Consider the following 22,470-nt stretch of genomic DNA (forward strand, 5'->3'; position numbering starts at 1 on the left):
ACGCTGCTAGGACCACTGATCAAAGACACAAGTTTTAAACGTCTCCCTTGTTCAACATGGAATTTATGGTAAGTGCTTGTGAATATTCACTAATATACAGCAAATTATGATTGTTGTGAAGAAACCATATGCTTTGAATACTGCTTACAGTCGATTTTTGTTGAGGTACAAATTATTCCTCAATATTATGTTAAAATCTCTTGCTGTGAATATAAAATAAATATGTAATTGAAACTAGTGTAAGAATATACATCAAATGTAGGATATCAATTGAGAGGAAGGTTTGGAACATGTTCAGAGGATAAACGTAATGACCGGGGAATGTGGACAGAGGAAAATGAAGAAAACAGAGAAAGCTGCATACACTACATATTTACGTATTGCATCTTCATACAATGGGCTCTTTCTTAAATCCCAGTTCCTCCTCCCATCTGGCAATCTTGTTATTTCCTAACCTCATAAGGGATGCAGCAAACAATGGAACTTCATTCTTTTCTTTTTTACGTTGCACAGACACAGACAGGTTTATAGCGATGATGGAATAAGACAGGGTTAGCATTGAAATGGAAGTGGCTGCGGCCTTAATTAAGCCCAAATCCCGGCATTTGCCTGGTGTGAAAGTGGGTAAAATAAGAAAAACCATCTTCAAAGCTGCCAATAGTGGGGTTCAAACCCACTGTCCCCCAATCTGCAAATAATTACATGCTGTCAGCCTTGGAGCCTACAAGGCTATTATAAATAGGCTCTGCCTAATGACATGCTTCTCTGAGTTGAATTGAAGACTGTGATAGAGATCATATGATCATTTATAAGGAGTCTACATTTAGCACAGAAAACTGACAAGCCAGTGGTTTCTTAAAACCCATGGAAGTCATAGATAATTGATACACCATTAGTGTTCTGTGCAGCTGTTGCTCAATACACCCACTATATGTTTTCACCTGTTCTAACAATGTTTTTTAAATTTCGTATATGGATCATGAAAATATATTTGAAGCTCACGTAGAGAAATGATAACCTCCTTGTTACAAATTTACATGGGAATAGCCTTTCCGAAATTTAACTAGATGGGAGAAAAATATAAACTATCCTCTGAAATCAGTGATGTACTCTGCCATATCTTGACGTGTATCACATTCTTACTTAATTTCAATATATAACATTAAAATTAAGCGATCATTTACTTCAGCTTTTATTTCTAACCAGTTAACAACTGCTATCGGCCCCATCATTTACGTATTTATTACAAAAACCTGTTATCCTCTTTCACTTCGAATTTTCTTTTAGAGAACAGCAGTCGACAGGTATTACTAATCAACTCCAACATCACCTTTGAATGTCGACAAGGGAGCTCGCAAGTGTACATGGCGAGAAAACTATATGGTTTGATGATGAGATCTTGTGGCAAATGTTTCAGTTTTCTTATTCAGACAGCTTCACCTAACCTGACTTAACTATACTATATGTATCATGAAAACATATTCCAAGCTCCAGTAGAGAAATGATAACATTCTCGCTATAAATTTACATGGGAATAGCCTCTCCAAAATTTCACCAGTTCTCTGAAATCAGTGATGCGCTCTGCCATATCTTGAGGTGTATTGCATTCTTACTTAATTTCAGTGCAGAGTATTAAAATTAAGCAATTGCTTACTTAGCCTTTATTTCTAACGAGTTAACAACACGACATACACGCAACAATGTGCAGCACGCTCCTAACCATGCTCAAGGACATATCCAGCTCACACATTTTTTAAAAACTACATGAGGGAACACAAGTATGAAGAGAGGAGCACCCACAACTAGCTTCCACTGATTTCAATACGTCACGCACAGCAACGTAAACCTCAATAAGGAAGTCTAATATAAACTAGCCTGTTTTTTATCATTGATATAGACTGAGTAAGAGCTATGTATCTGTAAACAGGTTATTAAACCTCTTATTCTAATGAACACGACGTCCCCGCATATTTGCGGCCCAACAATGCACTTTGAATAACCGTTGGACATGGTACTGGCATTTAACATTGGGTATCTGAGCCTGACACCAGTATGTCAATGATTCTCCATAAACCCTAAGAATTGTATCCAATTTCAACCTCAGCAAACGGAACTTTTGTAATATGTGGTAATCATGGGGCCAGTGTAAAACCCTTCAACCCCATAACTGTAACAACGAAATGTTTTTGAATAGGCAACTTTGGAAGACGCTCGTTTTCAAACACCCTACCCGGCTCGCTGGAAGGGCAAACCGATGATGATGATGAACTGTAACATATGTATATATCTTAATATAAAGTATTTTTTAGAATAGTGGCACTCACTAACATATTTTTCAGCAGTGATATAGACTGAGTATAAGCTATGTGTCCGTGAACTGGTTGCTGAATCTCTTATTCTAGGGAACACGACACCCCCGTAATATTTTCGGCACAACAATGCACTTCAAAGATCTCATAAACCGTTGGACATAATAGTGGCATTTAACACAGATAACTTGACATCTGAATATCAGTGAATCTTGATTAACTCTAAGAACTGTATCCGATTCCAGCCTCAGTAAATGTAGTATTTGAAAATAACCCCCTTAACCCCAAAACTGTACCATATGTATATATCTTAACATTAAGTAATTTTAGAATAGTGGTATCATGTTTATTTAATGGCATTCTTGTTTAATTTTAATTTTAGTAGTATTTATTCTGTACAGTCGCTATTAGGTAGGTTCTCTAGCAGCTGAAGATGACCTATTTACGGGTCGAAACCGGTACTGTTTTTATGTAAATAATATTCACACAATGTACAGTGAAACCTCGATTCTACGTTTTTCGAGGGACCATGAAAATAAAACGTAAAACACGGGAAAACGGAAAATCCGGGAATGAATGAAAACCATCAACAATTTGGCTAAACATCACAAAAATGAAAAATGTATAACTATAATCTTACAAAAACTCCTAAACCAAACCAAACTACAGCCCAAGTGGGACTTTGTCTGCCAAGCGACCGCTGCTCAACCCAAAGGCCTGCAGATTATGAGGTGCGCATGGTCAGTGCGACGAATCCTCTCGGCCGATACTCCTGGCTCTGTAGATCGGGGTCACCATCTCACCATTAGAAAGCTCCACAATTAAAGGTAATCACGTAGGCTGAGTGGACCTGGAACCAGACTTATATCCAGGTAACATTGTCTGACCTGGTCGCAATCGAACCCGCGCCCTCTGGATGAGAGAGGGAAATGTTAGACCGCGAAACCGCATTTATTACCGGTACGCGAGTTCAAAATCTCGATACTTTATATTCAATTTTACAGGGGAATCTTCGTCAGTTTCCTGTGTAAACTTCTTTCAGTTCAGCAACTTTGATTAGGCTAGCCAAACTCTTCGAAAAATCTAAAAACGCCAAGCCAAACGACAATCGACCACAAGTAGTTTATAATTCTCTCGTCTAATAAAATAAAGCACATTCGATACAAAAGCGCCCAAAATGATGGCAAAATCCGTTCATTTCTTAATCTTTCATTGTAATTTGGTCTTTGGTATACTGTTCGTAGTCAGTTTCTGGAAATCTCGTACCGCGCAAATTAGGCCTACATCGACTTTTAAAGGTTATGTTGAACTCAAAACCATGGTTTCGAATGTTAGTATCGATTCTTAAAAGTTTTCGAATGCATTATATTCAATTCTGCGCATCACAAATCCAATCAAATTGGGAAGATAAAAGAAATATCAAAACTTCAGAAATTACGGTTATTCGTGACCTTGAGGTCATCTGGAAAGCGCGCTCGCTGCACATTCAGTACGAGTTTGAAATAATACCAACCATTTAAAATGTAACGTGCGCAAATAAAACGACTGCGGTTTTTGGTATTTTAACACAAAAACATAAAATTCTCAGTTTTACATTAGGGCCTAAACAGTAATAAGCAATTCCAAGACCTCCCATGGCTTTCTTTTTTTTAAATGTAAGGTGCAACATCTGTTTTGGTCTCGCTAACATAATCATGTACGATAATATCAAAAATACTGAATTTGTGTTAAGAAGGAACAGTTTCGATTCCTGTCTGAAAGCCCAGTTACTCTGCAGTGCCCTGAGCAAAGTGCCGAAAATCTCTTCGTCAGTACGATCGAAAAAATGTAAAAATATAAACATCTAACCCTGGACATAATATGGACGTTTTATAAGTGCGAACATTTGACGAAACTCGTTCCGTCTTCAAGCAGAGCTGTCGAAATGCACCGTGTCTCCTTGCGATTGTTGTGGCCACTCTCTGCTTTATGATTTTCCGAGATTCTCTAAACAATACCACCCGAATGCGATGCTAAGATGGTCCCTTATGCAAGTTCACCGCCGATCGGTTTTCCAGTACCGGTACAGTACTTGCTTTAATTATCGCAGTGACAGGGCGTTAACGCCAAGATCCATAAATATGCCATAGCCGTCCTTTCGTGAGATACAGTTTATTAAAAAACGATTGATCGAGGATTTAGCGTTGATGGGACTGGGATTTCTGGACGGTTGATCCGGGAAATCGTTTCTTCGAGGAACGGATAATGCGGGACTTTTTCAACGTGATTTAATTATGATGCTCGCGGGACCACGTAATTTGAATGCATCTTCCGGGAAAACGTATTTTCCGGGAACGGATAATTGAGGTTCCACTGTAAAATAAAGTATTGATTAGGTGGAGAACTCATCCTTCATACTTGTACTTTAACAACTGCTACCGACCGTGTTATTTACGTATTTGTTATGAAAACCCGTTCTCCTCTTTCATTTCTAATTTTCTTCATGGAATAGCAGTCAACGGGTATTACTAATCGACTCCGATATCGCCTCCGAATGTATATAATGTAACGACTGCGTGCACAAATATTGGGAAAGGAAAAAATCGTGCACGCTTCATCACTCGTAATAATGGATGCGTCAGTGATAGGGCTCTCGCTGTAACCGAAGGATAATACACAGTTATATATAGGAATTTTGAAGGGACAGATAAAAAATGGTGTTGTAACGGGGTTCTCGTTATATGCCGTACTCGGTATAGCGGACTTCTACCATATTCTTTTCTATATACCCTCCATCTCACAGCATCTGTTTTGTACAAAAGCTGAAAGGATGATAGAGGGTGCCATGTTGAGACTGTAGACAGGTTGCGGCAGAAATTCCCCCGTTCTTTTCCCAATGTTCTTTGTGAACTGAGCAATCAAGGCATGCATTATCACGCTGAAGGCTGATGGATCATCTTTGCGGGGCATTTTATTGCGAAATGCACAACAGAGCTTGTGAAGTGGACATAATAATGAACATCTATGGTTTTCCAATATACAGGAAATTTAGAACATATCGAATGCACTCTTCTGCATCCCAGGAGATAATGCCCATAGTTTTACCAGCAAAATGTATTGTTATAATGTATTTTTTGGTTGGCAATTTCCAATGGTGTCATTCCATGCTCTGTCGTTTTGTTTCTGGTTCATAATAACAGAATCAACTTTCACCACCATCACAACCTCAGTGAAAATCATGTCTTTCATATTGATATCTCTGATGGTTTTGAGAGATGATTTTCTCTGAACTTCATGGTCTTCCATCACTAAATGTTTGGCTCAATGGTTCCAAACATTTCGATAGCTTAAGCTTGCAATCATTTACTGCACAGCACAATGTTCTAATGCAAATATTGCTTCAATTATGTCTACAGTGACGGAAACATCAATAATGATGTCCCTTTTCCATGTTGAGTTCAATGCAGGAAATTTGAAAGTAACTATAATGAGGATTATCTTATCTTACGTGCTCGTTTTCCATCTTTGAAATGTTTCACCCATCTTCAATTGCACAATGACGTGTGTGGTGAATTTCAACAGCAGGAGTTCCCCTCTTTAACAAAGACAGGAGAAAAGCCCAAACAAAACATCACTGTTAGTCATTTCGTTTCTAGTAACAATCAGCTTTGTTCATGTGGTCAAAGCTAACAATGTCATACTACCTCAATGTGTTGTATTAAGCCTGTAGATTGCAACGATGTTTCTCAATAATTTAAGTAAGACCCTCCTAGTTACTACATTCTCGTTATCATGGGAGTGCTAATTTAAATCAATGCAATTTTTAAGATTAAAAAAAACTAAAATATGTATCAAATACAATATTTTAGTCCCTGGAATATAAATAAATTATGAACTCACCTCCACTGGAAGTGCCGGGGACACTGCCATCGGACGATGCAACTTTTGTAACTGCAATGGGATTGTATGTCCAAGATGTTCCACAAACTTCTACTTTTAAGTCATTATCATGGTAAATCTGCTGCACTCGACCAATTTTTCCCAGAGTCTGGACAGAAAGAAAAAAGCACATTCAAAGTGATTAAGATGTTAATTATTTTTGTTTTAAGAGGAAATACAACTAAGTAATCACCCTCTCTGAACAAATGAAGTGGAAAAGAAATTTAAAATAAAACAAAACAATTCATTCAACAAAGCAATTTGAAAATGAGTTAAAAAATAAAGCAAAAATAATTGTATGAAGCCAAAAAGGTCACAAACACATCAAAAAGGAACATAAGTTCCTTCAGTTGCAAAATACATGAAGACCTGTTTTCAGAGGCACTGAATGAGAACTGTCTGTTCTACTGTGTGCAAGGCTTATTACAGTTCAACCTGCATTTGTACAATAGTCTTTCAAGCTTCCTGATCTCCAAATTCCTATGCAGCAACGATATATAAAAATAAGCAATAGCATTAAAGGATGTCCTCTTGCAAAATAATAGCCCTGTGTTATGTTCATTTAGTAATAACACATTAACATCAAATAAGTGTGTGTACAGAGTCTAAATACAGAATTCATTTTCCAACAAACATAATCAAAAGGACTTCATAATAGATTTTAAGTGAGAAGGAGTTGAATACCTATTTAATAACAAGGAACTTTTTCACGATATATTATTAATACATCAGCTTAAGTAGATTTTATTTGTTTCACTACTGGACCAACAAACAATATCTAATAGATTTACACATTTTCCACAGATGTAGATATGAGAACAGACCCCCTTTAATTAGAGAAAATCTTTTCACAACATGATGAACAATAAATTGTAAGAAACACATTATGGACACATCAATGATTAACAATTTTGTCAAGTATTCATTACTTATGATGAAAGAAAATTTTAGTGAAGTGTGAATTTTTACAGAATTTAACATTTTCTTTTTGTATGTACATGTGCTTCTTCTTCCTCTTCTTCGTTTAGGCCTACGATGGACCACGTGGTTCTTAACTCTGGTGAGCTCTTTTCTTCCTCTTAGCCCAGTATTCTTTCATTCTAGCGCTATGGATGTCTTTTCTTTCTTGAGTCCATTTCACTCCTACTCCAGGACGCAGTGATTTAGTTGTTAGTGAATGGAGAGAGTCAGATGTCTTGACTAACTTTCTGAATTTATCTCGGTTGTAAATGTCAATGTGATCAACGTTTAGGTATTGTAGGTCTTTCCGTACTAAATTCGTCCATTTGGCATTTGTTGCCTTCCCTCTAGATACAGTGTTGAAGATTCTTGAAGTGAGTCTCTGGCTGTCCATCCTGACTACATGACCATAGCTGTTGTAATGCTCTCTATTTTACTGTACGTGGGCTATTTATAAGTTTATAAGTTTGTGTATGTTAGCTGAAGATGGTCCTAAATAGAGACCGAGAGTAGTCCTGAAATAATAGAACAGGCTATTTAATACAACTGATATAGTGTTGATTAGGTGAAACATACTTTAAGGAATCTTCATTAAAATTGGGAAATCATCAACAAAGGACATGAAAATCATAAATTACGATACATTAAGTCAATGACGAGATCAGCAGGATTCATGTCATCGGCTAGTATGAGTTTGAATGTCTCCTGCAGGCATCTAGTGAAGATGGTTAAATGGGAGTTAGATAAACTAAACACCATTCTTTCCATAATTCCAGGTGGAATAACCTCTTACATACAACTGACCACAAACTGATGCAGAACAATAGTGACAATGAAGATGATTAAAAAGAAACAGACTTTCATGACGGTTGCCTCCAAGTAAACAGGAAATCATAATTAGACTAATGAATTTCTTAATTTATTTTCTGTATTTACTGAGATCAGTTTCATTTAGACTTACTGCACCTAATTTCACACTCTAATGTTATGATCCTGAAAGAAGATAATACCTGTTTCTGTTCTTGAATTACTGGTATTAAATTTTTACAATAATTCCTACCCTATAGCAGCATGATATGCAGCTGTCTTTAATTGTTCCCCATTATCCACGATCATTTTACTTTTGAAAACATTTCTCAGCAGACAAAGTAGGGGTTCTTGTACTACGAAAAACGTAAAATTAAACAATTTCCTCAATTGCGCCGAAAACTGAAGGGCTAAAGGGCCCGGAAAGGTTTCAAATAGTGAGACTTTGATAGCTATATCAAACTAAAAAAATAAATTTTGAAAATCACTTTCGGCCTAAACGCCATTCGAGAAAAATAGTTTAAAATCACTTGTTTCTTTACTTTATTTTCTAAATTCAAATAATAGAAAAATTAACTTATTTACATAATTGTTTCTGTAATGTGTTCCTTGGTTCAATACCCTCAGGCATTTCTTTATTTTCTGAAAAATGTCCACACCGAATATAGTTATAAGCGAAACTCTGCACTGACTCACATTAGCAGTTGTAGTGGTAGAAAAAGGCAAAATGCAAATTTAATTGACCGGATAACGATGATTAAGAAAAGAATTGTAATTTTCAGAGATAAATAAAGAATATATTCTCGTTCTACTACCTAAAATTCGTAGCTCACATTCCTAGGATGTTTCCAACATTGAGTTGCTTGCCTGAGGGGCGAGAACTGTGGGGTTTTTTTTTTTTTAAGCAGCCTCTAATGCTGATAAATGAAAGAGACAGCCAATGCTTACAAACATTAAACTGTTTTATGGCTGATCGTAATCCTACATAATTCTCCTTGTATGAGTTTTAATGGACGTGCTTCATTGTGGAAGGGTGAAAGAATTAGCTGTGGTATGTCAGTAAATACAATCATAATTTCTCAACTTCACAAGTTTTAACCAGTAAATTTAGCAGTATTTTGCAAGCTACTATTCTTGCTGTTTTTAAATTATCATCATTAATACAGTAGTATAGATTCGTATAAAAATTAAATGCTTTTTTTTTTTTACAGAATGATGCACCACTTGGGATATTTACGAGGATCCCATTGCCAAATTTTGTAAACTAATAGGAAAATTTATTTTAATGACTCATTAGACAAACATACCAATTTCTTATCAAATAAATGGCAGATAATTAAAACTTTTTGGGTTTCTCAATTTTCGTCATATCTGGAAATTTATTTGCTGTATTTCCTCTTTCAACATTTTTGCTGAAAAATTCTGAGAAAAGAGGGGGGACCTATACACAAGAATGTAAATACAGTGATCAAGGGGACGTACTGTACATATCTCCCCTACCACGCCGTTGCTACCAGTGTCTAGGAAAAGGGTGGCAATCCAACTGATGAACACGTTGCCACACTGGGGAGAAACGCTGGCAACTTCACGACTGAAAGCACCTAAAGAACACAAATACTTAAATACTGCAATTGCAATTGCTTTATGGTTTCCTTCTGAGAACTTAATTTGTGAAATAATTATGTTACTGGTTTTATTCCCACTAACTACAACTAATACTACTATTTTCTGAGACAGTGAGGAGCTAAAATTTTGTCCTGTAGGAGTTTATGTGCTGGTAAATATACTGACATAAAACTGGCATATTTGAGTATCTGCAAATAACACCAGGGTGAGCTGGAATCCGACCAGCCTATTTGAATTCTAGTCTAAGCCCAGCAACACAGATAGAGTAAAATTCTCAGTTTAATGGGCTGTGTCGTGATAGCATGAAAGCCGCTAAGTACAGTAGAACATCGATTCTCCATTTCTGGAGGAACCACAAAAAAAAGAGAAAAAAGTACAACATGGGAAAATGGAAAATCAGGGAACGAACAGAAACCATCATCAATTTGGCTAAACATCACAAAAATGAAATATGTATAATTATAATCTTAAAAACGCTCCTAAACCAAATCAAACTATAGCCCCAATGCGCCTTTGCTTACCAAGTGACCGCTGCTCAGGCTGAAGGCCTGCAATTTACGAGGTGACGCATGGTCAGTGTGACGAATTCTCTCTGCCGTAATTCGTGGCTCTCTAGACCGGGGTCATCATCTCACCATTACATAGCTTCTCAATTGAAGGTCATTAAGTACAGTAGAAGTCCGCTATAGCGAGTACGGCATATAACGAGAACTCCGTTATAGCGGCGACTTTTTTCGGTCCCTTCAAAATTCCTATATTAAACTGTGTATCGTCCTTCGGTTACAGCAAGAACCCTATCACTGGCGCATCCGTTATTACGAGCGATTAAGCGCGCGTTTTTTTTCCGTTACCAATATTTATGCACCCCAGCGATGATATTGCATGCGATCGATTACCTTCGGCATCGTTTCCTCGCTATGTGCACTAGCGATTTCTCTCGTCGACATTCGAAGGCGATGTCGGAGTCGATTAATAATATCCGTTGACAGCTGTTCCGTAAAGAAAATTCGAAATGAAAGAGAGTATATTTTCGTAATAAACGCGTAAATAACGTGTCCGATAACGGTTGTTAACTCGTTAAAAATTAAGGCTGACTAAACGACCGCTTAATTTTGAGGCTAAATACTGCAATTAAGTAAGAATGGGATACACCTCGAGATATGGCAGAGTGCTTAATTGATTTCATAGGTTAGTTTGTATTTTGTCGCGTCTGGTTAAATTACGGAAAGGCTATTATGAAAATTTATAGCAAGAAAGATATAATTTCTCTACCGGCGCTTGAAGTGTGTTTTCATCGTACGTAGGATACGTGACGCTGTTTGAATAAGAAAACTGAAACGTTTGCAACAAAATGCGATCGATCATCTTCGGTACGGTACAGTTTTCTCACTTTGTGCATTTGCGAGCTCTCTCGTTGACATTCAAAGGCGATGCTGGAGTTGATTAGTAATACCCATCGACTGCTGTTCTCTAAAGAAAATTTGAAATGAAAGAGTATAACATGTTTTCATAATAAATGCGTAAATAACGTGGCCAATAGCAGTTGTTAACTCGTAAAAATAAAGACTGAATAAACGATATCTTAATTTTAGTGTTATATACGGAAATTACGTAAGAATGTCATACACCTCAAGATATGGCAGAGTACATCACTGATTTCAGAGGATATTTCATATCTTCTCGCGTCTAGTTACGGCTATTTACATGTAAATTTTTCGCGAGGAGGTTATTTCTCTACATGCGTTTCAAATATGTTTTCATGGTAGGCTACATATACGGTTAGGTTAGGTGACGCTGTTTGAAGAAGAAATCTGAAGTGTTTGCCACAGAAATCTCTGGAGTGATACCGTATTTCTCCGAATCCAAGACTTTTTTTTTTCTGCAGAATCTCATGCGAAAACTCAAGGGTTGTTGCATTCGCGGCCTAACAGTGAGTTAATGGATATCACTGGCAACTACCGCGGTTACCACGCTGCTTCTTTTCACACGCGCACAGAACTCATTGACAATAAACGACCGCCTCTTTACTACACATCGCTACCGGTTGTACAGTGTACAGTAACTGTGTGTTTCTCAAATCTGCAGAATGGCATCAAAACATGCGACCCTTCGAATTCTTAGAAAAGCCATGGCTACTCAGTGGCAGAGTCATAATGCGTCTATTGTACTTGACGCTTAGCAAAATTAAGGTTTATAGACAGCAGGAATATTTTCGTGATGGATAGTCGTATTGTAAACATACGTGGAAAAGGTATTGCCGGCAAATTTTCAATGGGTTCTAGTCGATATTTTGATGCCAATTTTAAGTTAATGTTTATTAAACACTCGGAAATGTAGAATAATTGTGCAGCCGCAAGAAAATACGGCATAGGCCTAACTAAAGCCAATATTTGGCGTTAGCTTGAAGGCAAAGAGCTAAAAAGAATGCGTACTGTACCAAAAAAAAAAATGCATTCAGTGGTCCGCAACAAGGACGCTTTAAAGAAGTCGATGATGAAATTGTGAGGTATGTGCACGAAAAACGCAAGGACGGTTGGCCATACCGTGGTGCAATAAACTCGTTCGTTGACTTTCAACGTTCGCGATTAGGCCTATACATCGCTAGCCGTTGAATTTGGTCGCACCCAACAAGCGAGACGTGCGTGTAGCGGTAGCCGGTTATATCTGACGCTGCGTTAAAATAACAGTTTTATAGACAGCAAGAATAATTTCCTGATGGATCGTTGTATTGTAGAGACGCATGGAATAGGTATTGCTGGCAAATTTTCAACGAGTTCTCTTCGGTATTATGATTCCAATGTTAAGGTAATGGTCCCTTAACCCGCGGAAATAAAGAATAATTGTGCAGCCGCATAAAAAAATGAAATACGGCGTGACGAAAGTAAATGTTCGGCGTCTAAAAATAGTCTGAAAATGCGTAGGCCTGTATGATTTTACAAAGTTCTTTTTGAGCCTGATTAAAATTTTTTGAAGGAAAAAGTGGGGTTCATCTTGGATTCGGAGAAATACGGAACTATTTTTTTTCAGAATGAAATTAAACATACACTTTTACGTAGTATCGGATTACGAAAAATAACAAACAAGTAAGCCATAGTGTGGATATCATCTGCGGAAACGCAAGTTTTGAACAAACTGATTGCCGTTTTATACCGATTTTAAAGTGCATGAAGGGTTTTCAGTCTTTTATGCAAAAATCGGATATAACGACAATCTGTTATAGCGAGTAAATTTTTCGCTGTTATGAATTCTCGCTATAACGGACTTCTACTGTAGGTTGAGTGGACCTGGAACCAGCCCTCATATCCAGGTAAAGATGCCTGACCTGACCAGGAATCGATCCCGGGCCCTCCCGGTGAGAGGCAGGTAAGTTAGACCGCGAGGCTGGCTTCAAACATTAATTACTGGTATGCGAGTTAAAAATGTCTGTAATTTCCATTCAGTTTTACCAGGGAAACATCGTTAGTTTCCCGTGAAAACTTCTTTCAGTTCAGCAACTTTGATCAGCCAAACTTTTCGAAAAATCTATTAACGCCAAGCCAAACAACAATCGACCTCAAGTAGTTTTTAATTCACTAATCTAATAAAATAAAGCACATTAGATACAAAAGTGCCCGACAAGATGACAAAATTCCTTCTTTTTTTAAAAAGTCTTTTACTGTTATTTGGTCACCGGTATACTATTAGTAGTCATTTTCTGGAAATCTTATACCTCATAAATTAGGCCTATTCGACTTTTAAAGGTTATTTTGAACTCGAGAATATGGTTTCGAATGTATCAATTCTACAAAGTTCTCAAAAGCATTATATTCAATTCTGCCCGTCACTAAGCACAATCAACTTCAGAAATGATGGTTATTAGTGACCTTGAACTCAGCTGGAAAGCACGCTCGCTGCATACGTCCGGACTAGTGGGAAATGATACGAACATTTTGAATGCAATGTTGCACAAATAAAAGACTGTGGTTTTTATGACATCTTAACACAAAAACGTAAAATTCCCAGTCTTATATTAGGATCAAGACATTAAATAGGCAATCCCAAGACCTCCCATGCCTTTATGTATGAAAGATGCTACATCTGATCTGGTCTCGATAACAATCGTAATCTATTACAGAACTATTTAAAATAGTTTTACTTGAGTCCGCCTTATCAAAACACCTTATAATGATAGAAAACTATTTATTTTACCATATATGTTTTGGGAAAATCATCCATTCCTTTCATCAGTGATGTCAGTTCAAAGAATAAAACAATATAACACTATCTTTTGTTTTTTATGATTTAAAGAACTATTGTGTCCTAATTCACAATGGGGGATGGCAGACGAAGCGCACGAATTTACGCCTACTGGTAAAATCAAGCGCCCAGAAGTGAGGCAGATTTGCGAATGGATAAAACGTGCTTGGGATTCAATTCCTCCGCAACTGGTGGAGAAGAGTTTCAAGAAATGCGGGATCTCTAATTCGCTGGACGGAACCAAGGACGATGTACTGTGGGAGAACAATTGTGATGACGAGGAAGACTGCGATTCTGCCGGTGATGATGAATGCTAAGAAGATTACAGGTAAGGGAGCATTAATGTACAGTATCTTTATTTCATTTATATTGTGTATTTCCATGCAATTTTAAGATACACAATTACAATGCGGTTTTTCTATTGCAGGATGCCAGACGCTGCTGCTGCAGTCGTAGTATAATATTATGTTTGCTTTTTTTTCCCCCCGTATGTGAATCCTGCACTTCGCTAACTTATGTACTACTTATAATTCGTATTTGCTACCGTAATTTATGTACTGTTTATATCTTTTATTTAAGCCTTAATAAATCGTGGATTGATATAAATTGTTTGTTCATGCCTATGTTACTCCTTTGATGCATTATTTGGTGGCGGGGATTATTCGCGTAAATACAGTAATTAGGATGCGTGTCGGACCACGTAATCTGAACGAATATTCCAAGAAAATGTAGTTTCCGGGAATGAATCATGGAGGTTCCACTGTAATGGCATTCAGGACACAATTTCTGTTGTCGTTGAAAAAGCCAGTTGTGCTGGAACAGATCACAAGCTGAGAAGAAATAGAAGCACTTTTCATAACTGTGTTGTAGTGTTTAATTTTTGTGTGTATGGATAAGAGTTTTAAAATTATTTTTAGATGTCTGAAGTTCATTTTTGGTGCTTTAGCTAGCTTGTTTGTTTGTTCTTATTTGGATCAATGTTTTTTTTTCACTTAGGTTGTTCGTTATTACTTCTTGGAAGTATTTGTATTGGGTGACAATTTTGACTTTATTATAATTTATGCTTATTTCTTATGGCTTATACTGTAGCAAATTATACAAGTTTCTCATAAAGATTATGGACTCAAAATTACTTGAAACAGTACTATCATAAGTTGACAAACTCATCTAATTTCATTTCACTTACAGGTGCCATAGCTTCAGCCCATTCTCCATGCCCTCGTTGTAAAATCTTAATTCTCTCCAAGTCACTACATATTTGCACCAAGTCACCGACAGCAAACTGCTGCTGAGTCTCGTTTGCTCCAGAACTGGGAGCAGCTACAGATACTTTGGTCAGCACAGCAGGGTTAAAGGTCCACCTGGACAAAGAAAAAAACATGTATTAGTTGACTACACAGTTACAAACTTGAACATATTTACACTCGAACTAATGGTACCCGAAGTATCTTTCAACTACTGGAAAGGAACAAATTGCCTTTCAAAATTTCTTACAAACTGGACAAAATTTAAATCTTCTCCTCCTTTTACAACTTTTCCCACACCTTGTGGGATCACGGGTGCGATCTGTTGGATTTGGACCTCTTCTATGGCAGGATGCTCTTCCTAACACCAACCTGATGTGAAAGGATGTAATCACAATTGCGTGTTTCTGTGGTGGTTGGTAGGGTGGTGTGTCGTCTGAACATGAAGAGCAGAGTGTTGGCACAAACACGAAGTACCTGAGCCAGAAGAATTAATGCCACGCGATTAAAACCCATGACCAGGCCGGAATCGAACTAGGGACCCTATGAACGCTGACCATTCAGCCAAAGAGTTGGAATGGACAAAATTTAAATGAAAAAAAAAAGAAATGGCATATGGCTTTTAGTGCCAGGAGTCACCGAGGACATGTTCGGCGCGCCAGGTGCAGGCCTTTCAATTTGACGTCCGTAGGCGACCTGCGCGCCATGATGAGAATGAAATGATGATGAGGACGACACACACACCCAGCCCCCGTGCCAGAGAAATTAACCAATGATGGTTAATGCCGGGAATTGAATCCGGGACCCCTGTGACCAAAGACCAGCAAGCTAAGCCATGGAGCCGGACATAAGATTTAAATACCATACCATATATGATGTTTCAATAGGCAAATGATAGAATTAGAGATATCACAAAAGAAATCCCTGCATTCAAACTTTGCATGCACATTACATGCCTTTGTTGTTGTAAGTCATTACAGGTATTTCAGAATGATGAGTACCTCCAGAACAATGTTCCAAATGTTTAATAGTGTTCCTTCAGAGTTATTTAGTGATTATGCTATTTCATTATTGTCTTTGTTAGTGCAGAATAAGAATGTACTCAAGTACTGAGCTAAAATTTATGGTAATTAAGTCAAGAAACATGTGAGCAGAGTAACAGGCTGCAAATTTTCAGTTCCCAGTGGAACATGCGATACTGGTTGATATAAAAGAATGCACCTGAAGAAACAATATTTCTTACGAAGAAAAGTATTTTTTTCGACTTAGAACTCAACAGTGTTGAACAATAATGGAATGGCGAATGGAGGAGGATAGGTTACATAGGAGAATAATGGACTCAGCCCATGCTCGCTTGGAGAGCAGACAGGCAAGCTAGCTGTGCATAAACAATAATACAGGCAAGCTAGCTGTGCATAAACAACAATACAGGCAAGGTGCTGCTCTCGTGTCCAGACCAAGCTAAGCTCAACATGCGCAGACTACATGCAATTTGGCTTGCATACTTTCGTTCTTGCTTCTTCCTACCGTGCTACGAAACGTTAACACTAAGGTTAGCTCCTCTTCACCCTTTTTGCCAGATAAAATAAATCATCTATCTATCTAATATCAATAAATTAGAAATTCTTTAAATATCTTAAACACTATAAGCTGGCCATTAATGTTCTGATTTTAACAGAGGGCTCCTCCTTCCCTAAAAAAACAGAGCTTTCATAGCATCTATTTGGGAATTAACTAATCGCAGTATGTCATAATAGCTGTCCCACTGAGTGGTAGCATATACCATTTTAATGATGAATGTAATCTTACTCATAAGACTCTGTTTTTAAATAATGCAACCACAGATTTTACTGAATGTACTGTATATCTAATACATCTGGAATGCTATCTTTCAAAATGAGTTTGCTCTGAACATGCTTCTAGACTATCAATAATATGAACCATGGATGAAAGATGTTTGTACATACTACAGTATTCCTTTCTTCATTTGGAACAAATGTAATATTACAAGTATGTTCAAGAGAAATGCCTAAACTTTTCGAACAATCCTCCAATTCACTACGATTATTTACACAAGTTTTTGGGCAGTCGTGGAATGTGGAGCACATTAATAAAGCACATATTTACACAAGTAGCCTACCACCCAACATTTATACACGGTAAAGCATTCCCTTGATAGTATTTGTCCACAGATTAGTGAAACTTGCATCTGACACCTTGTAGAATGGCTGGAATCAAGCCTTAGTTTCAGAGGGTTCTGGGTTTGATTCCCAGCAGGGTCGGGAATTTTAATCGCATATGGTTCATTTCTTTGTCTTGGGGACTGGCCATCTGAGTTTTTCCCAATACTCTCTTCTTCACATACACACAACACATTGCACTACTAACCATCCTTTCATTTAGGGCTGGTGTCATGAAGGGTATCCAGCCATAAAGACAGGGCCAGCTCCACATGTGTAACACAGTACACACCTGTGAACCCACCAGCGTGTGGAAAAAAGCAGAAGAAGAAGATTAGTAATACTTGAACTGTTATCGGACTGAATAGAATGCACTATATTGGAAAGCATTTTACTGTGCATTTTATCTGCAAATGTTTGTACTTTCCTGGTTACTGTTACTCGAGAGGGTATAACTTTAATATTCATCGAGCTATATCTTTACTCATTCCAACCAACGCCTGCCCCAAATGATAAAATAAAATGAAATAAAAACACCTTCACCCTCAATAGTGGAAAATTGTCTCAAGTCCTTGGCACACGTATCCGTGCAACTGTCAGCCAGCAAATATTTGTCTTGTCCTCCTTTAAAATAATATTTATAGACTGGTAAGTTTTGTTCAAATTTGCAAACATGTCATAACAAACTTGAAGCTCTTGAATGTGTACTTATACTCCGCACGGCTCTACTTCTAAATTGACGTTTTGGCAGATTTTGGCTCCGTCTGGTGATTATGCACTGAAGCATAGGCATCCAACCAATCCCAATCTGCCATTCATATCGATTTATATCGGCAGAGCACGATCTCGAAACCCAGTTGCCAACTCTAATATTTACATTCGCCACATGGTTAACCTATCTCACGCAAAGCCCATCAAATGATCAAGACAAGGCAACCTATCTCGCTCAGCGTGTATGGTATTTGGTATGCTTCGCGATCTTTTGCATTTTCCTTCAGTAATTAGTGTGTTTTTCATATTGCTGGAGGGTTCTAGTGACTGAGATCAGTGGAGTGTTCCCTTTGTAGGCCATAACCTCCTTTCTGTGCCAGCCATTAGCGGTGAGTGATGTTTTATTTCCTCATTCTCATTTATTCTTATTAATATATTCTCTTATTAGTGTCATATGTTGTTAGTAAGTGTAGTTTTTGTGAATTTGTTTTCAATCCATATTCATTAGTTTTTCTGAGTACGGTATTACATTTTACAAGGGCTGTTTACCGCGGTCATATTGCATCAGCTGTCCTCGCGGGCGTAGCGCGCTGGCAACAGAGGAAAGGCGATGCTCATTTGTTTTGCGAAACTTCAATTTAGAAGTAAGGCCGTGCGGAGTATAGTAGCTTTTTACAAAAATTGCATTGCGAGAAACATATTGGCTTATTTGATGCCTGATTACACGTAAACAAATAAAAATGTTCTGTATATTGCAACTTAATCCTCTTTCATTACTAGTGTAAATCTTCCACTTCTTAAACACTTCCCAATTTCCTTTATAGTTGGTTACTCCATTTTCCTGCTGCTTGCACTGCTCACAACTACTGAGCTGCACTCAATGAAACATGCAGCAACAAGAATATATAGTACCACACTGATGTACACTCTTGTCAAATCTGGCAGTCCAAACAGGTTCTGTGAAATGTGGCAGGTTTAAGGCAACCCAAGTCTGGTCGCTATATGGCTTGTACGCTCAGCATATGTACACTCTTACTTTGGTGATGCACAAGCTAAGTTGTTCTGCTTGTTGCAAGCAATCATGAAGTAGAATTTGTAAATTTTTGGTAGGAATTTGTTGTGTAATGGCCGGCAATTAATTTTTTGTTTTTTGGAGTCACCCTTTTTTTTTTTTTTGGTCAGTCACAAGCACAACTTTCTCTAATATCATACATTTTTTTTTTTTGCAAGTTGCTTTACATTGCACCGACACAGATACGTCTTATGGCGATGATGGGAGAGGAAAGGGCTAGGGATGGGAAGGAAGCGGCCATGGCCTTAATTAGGGTACAGCCCCAGCATTTGCCTGGTGTGAAAATGAGAAACCACGGAAAACAATCTTCAGGGCTGCCGACAGTGGGGTTAAGCGACTGCAGCTATCGAGCTCGGTTATATCATACTTTCTTTCTGTTGTGCAGTTTCCAATGTTCTCTGATTCTTCAATAACTGTAAGCTTTTCCTTAGCTGTGAATGAGCAATTATGAGAACTTGTAGCCATACTTAAGACGTGGCTCACACTTCACTCCTAACATGCTATTGATGCCACACAGACTAAGACCGGACAATGCTACAGTATAACCGATCTATTGTTTGAGGCAAAGCACTACCAATCGTATTTCAATTAAAGCATGCATCCAAATTTAATTAGCTAAGTTCTGAAAAAAATATGCAGGGAGTATTCACGTATACAGTAAAATGTTGTTAAGACGTTTTTGCAGGAGACAAGGAAAGGGAACGTATTAAGCTAGAAAACTTACCATCGAATACACAAATAAAAACTATCCAACAGAACTTGCTTTACATCGCGCCGACACATATAGGTCTTACAGCGACGATGGAATAGGAAGGGGCTAGGAGTGGGAAGGAAGCAAACGTGGCCTTAATTCAGGTACAGCTCCAGCATTAGCGTGGTGTGAAAATGAGAAATCATGGAAAACCATATTCAGGGCTGGCAACAGAGGGATTCGAACCCACTATTTCCCGTATGCAACCTGACAGCTATGTGCCCCAAACAACCAGCTACTGAAATACAAGCCTTCTGAGTTGATACTACCTGGGAGATTTACAAGCCAGTTTCAATTTTCTCTACTTGTAACCAGGCCATGTTACCCTAGATAACTACATTCAGTGCTCCTATAAGTAAAACATTGATGCTGAGTGTATTAAGCTAAAAAACGAATGTGTTCAATTAGGGTCCTTTTATATGCCAACACAAACGACACGGCATGTTATGGATTTTCCCACCATCAAAAATCCTCCAACCTTGTCTAGGACAGCACCTGCAATGTCCAGTACAAGCACATTAACCACTCGACTACCAGCAATGGATATGCCAAAACACAGAAGAAAGAGAAACAATACTAGCCTCTCTAGAGCAGATATGAAGATCAGACACTAATTTTGACAAGCTGTACAGTTGAACGATTCGCATCAACAAACATCACAGACAACATCAACCACCGAAATTTCCGAACGTTCGGTCAATTAGAAAACTTTATTTGAAAATGTTCTTACCTGAGCCTACCCAAGACTCGATAAGTGGTTCACAATTTGTCATCTGTAGGCTGCAAGCTACTGTGTCTTAGCCTGCAACGGAGGCTTTGATATGGTGTTAGAGTTAGATTTTAGGCCCATACTAAACTCAGACTTAACATTACATAGCTTCACTCTGACTACCTCGATTCTACTTTTCATACTATGTTCTCATACCTTCTTCTATGTTCTCATACCTTCTTCTATGTTCACTACCTGAGTTTATCTGCCCAACATGATATTTGCCCACTAACTTGCATTTCATTTGACAGAATTAAAACAAAGAAGATAATTACCTGTTTCCACTAGGATATGACACCACTATGTCATGGTCTTCATCAATACCAACAACAGTTCCAGTTGTGCCCAAACATTCAAACATCCCATCAGTCCATCCCCCATGACCATGCTGCAAAGACTGAACTATTTCCAATTCCAGATCCACATTAACCTGAAAATCCATGAGAGTATTGTTAATTTTCTGTGTCAATAAAATCTACAGTATTATAACAATTTTATACTACAGTTGTAACAGCTATACTTTAATACTATATTTACAAATCACATGGTTTTGAGTCAAAGGGAACCACGAGAATCCAATAGCTGGCAGCAGTATACAGAGATGATATTTCTCAGGATCCAACCAGCCTTCGGGCCGAGGACTAAACATCCTAGCTGTAATTCGAGAACTACTTTGTTAAAGACATATGTCATAAATAAATCAATAATAAGGTTACTGGTTTTATGTCCCACTAACTACTTTTATGTTTTTTTTGGCAACACCTAGGTGCCAGAATTTTGTACCGTAGGAGTTCTTTTATGTGCTAGTAACTCTACTAAACGAGGCTGGTGTATTTGAGAACCCTGAAACACTACCAGACTGAGCCAGGATTGAACCCACCAACTTGGAATCAGAAAGCCAGCGCTCTACTGTCTGTCTGTCTGTCTAAATAAATAAATAAATAAATAAATAAATAAATAAATAAATAAATTAAACGAACGAACAAACAAACAAACAAACAAATAAATAAATAAATAAATAATTAATTCTGCACATGCAGACAGACACCACTAGTAGTCATGTTGACACAGTGCTTTGCAATGTGTGACTGAAATATTTCAGAAAATCGACCAACCCACCATAAGTGTAATAAGGTCTGTCATTTGGTTCTTGACAGCAAAAAATGTGACATCAGAGGAAATTCATTAAATACAAGTATGAATCTCTCATTAAGCTATTTTAAAATTGTGATTTTAAAAGATCTTTAATTTTTGATGTTATGTATGTTCATTTGAAATGTTTGTATTCTAATAATGTCTAAGGTTTGATAATTTATTATGTTAATTGTTTGAATATGATGATCTAAAGAATTTCACTGAAGAAGCCTTTAAAAAAGAAAGGAAATACTGACTGGCAGAATAACTGCCTAACATTATCACCACTAACTGTAACTAATTAAAACCAGAATTAAATAAGCCATTTCCTTGAGCTATTACACTGACCTGATCTCCAATTTGTAGTCCATGAGGACCCGTGCGACCTGGTCCCTGTTCTCCAAGTAGTGGAAGATGATCTCTGTATACCGTTTGACCTTTAGCGTCATTCACTACCTTCAGATCAGCCTACAAAAAGAAATATAAAGTAAAATTAGCAAAAAGTATCAATCTAACATGTCTGAAGGTATATTCAGTGTAGTGAAGAATTACACGACTTAAAATAAACCAATATATTGTCGTTTAAAGACAATGTTCCCATAGACACTAAGGAAATGAATTCATCAAGACTGATTGAAAGTGGGTGTAAGTTATTCATACATGACATTCAAAACTGAAGTGAGACTATTTTCTGTGATAAATGTGAATAATGTATCTTAATTGTAGAACTTCAAGCCAATTTCAACAAGCAAG

General features: G+C 37.6%; 1 protein-coding gene across 3 annotated transcripts in view; it reads right to left on the reverse strand.

Moving 5' to 3' along the window:
• The window catches only part of LOC136872427 (E3 ubiquitin-protein ligase MIB1), a 381,779-nt gene that overhangs the window by 346,036 nt on the left and 13,273 nt on the right, over window positions 1-22,470 (reverse strand). For all 3 annotated transcript variants that reach the window (XM_067146242.2, XM_067146243.2, XM_067146245.2), the window contains exons 5-8: window positions 22,066-22,185; window positions 20,859-21,013; window positions 15,043-15,217; window positions 6,189-6,336 (exon numbers count right to left, since the gene is read on the reverse strand). In XM_067146242.2, coding sequence (XP_067002343.1) covers window positions 6,189-6,336; window positions 15,043-15,217; window positions 20,859-21,013; window positions 22,066-22,185 — 598 coding nt within the window. The remainder of the gene's footprint in view (window positions 1-6,188; window positions 6,337-15,042; window positions 15,218-20,858; window positions 21,014-22,065; window positions 22,186-22,470) is intronic.

This window comes from Anabrus simplex, chromosome 4, assembly GCF_040414725.1.
Source record: "Anabrus simplex isolate iqAnaSimp1 chromosome 4, ASM4041472v1, whole genome shotgun sequence".
Lineage (NCBI taxonomy): Eukaryota > Metazoa > Arthropoda > Insecta > Orthoptera > Tettigoniidae > Anabrus > Anabrus simplex.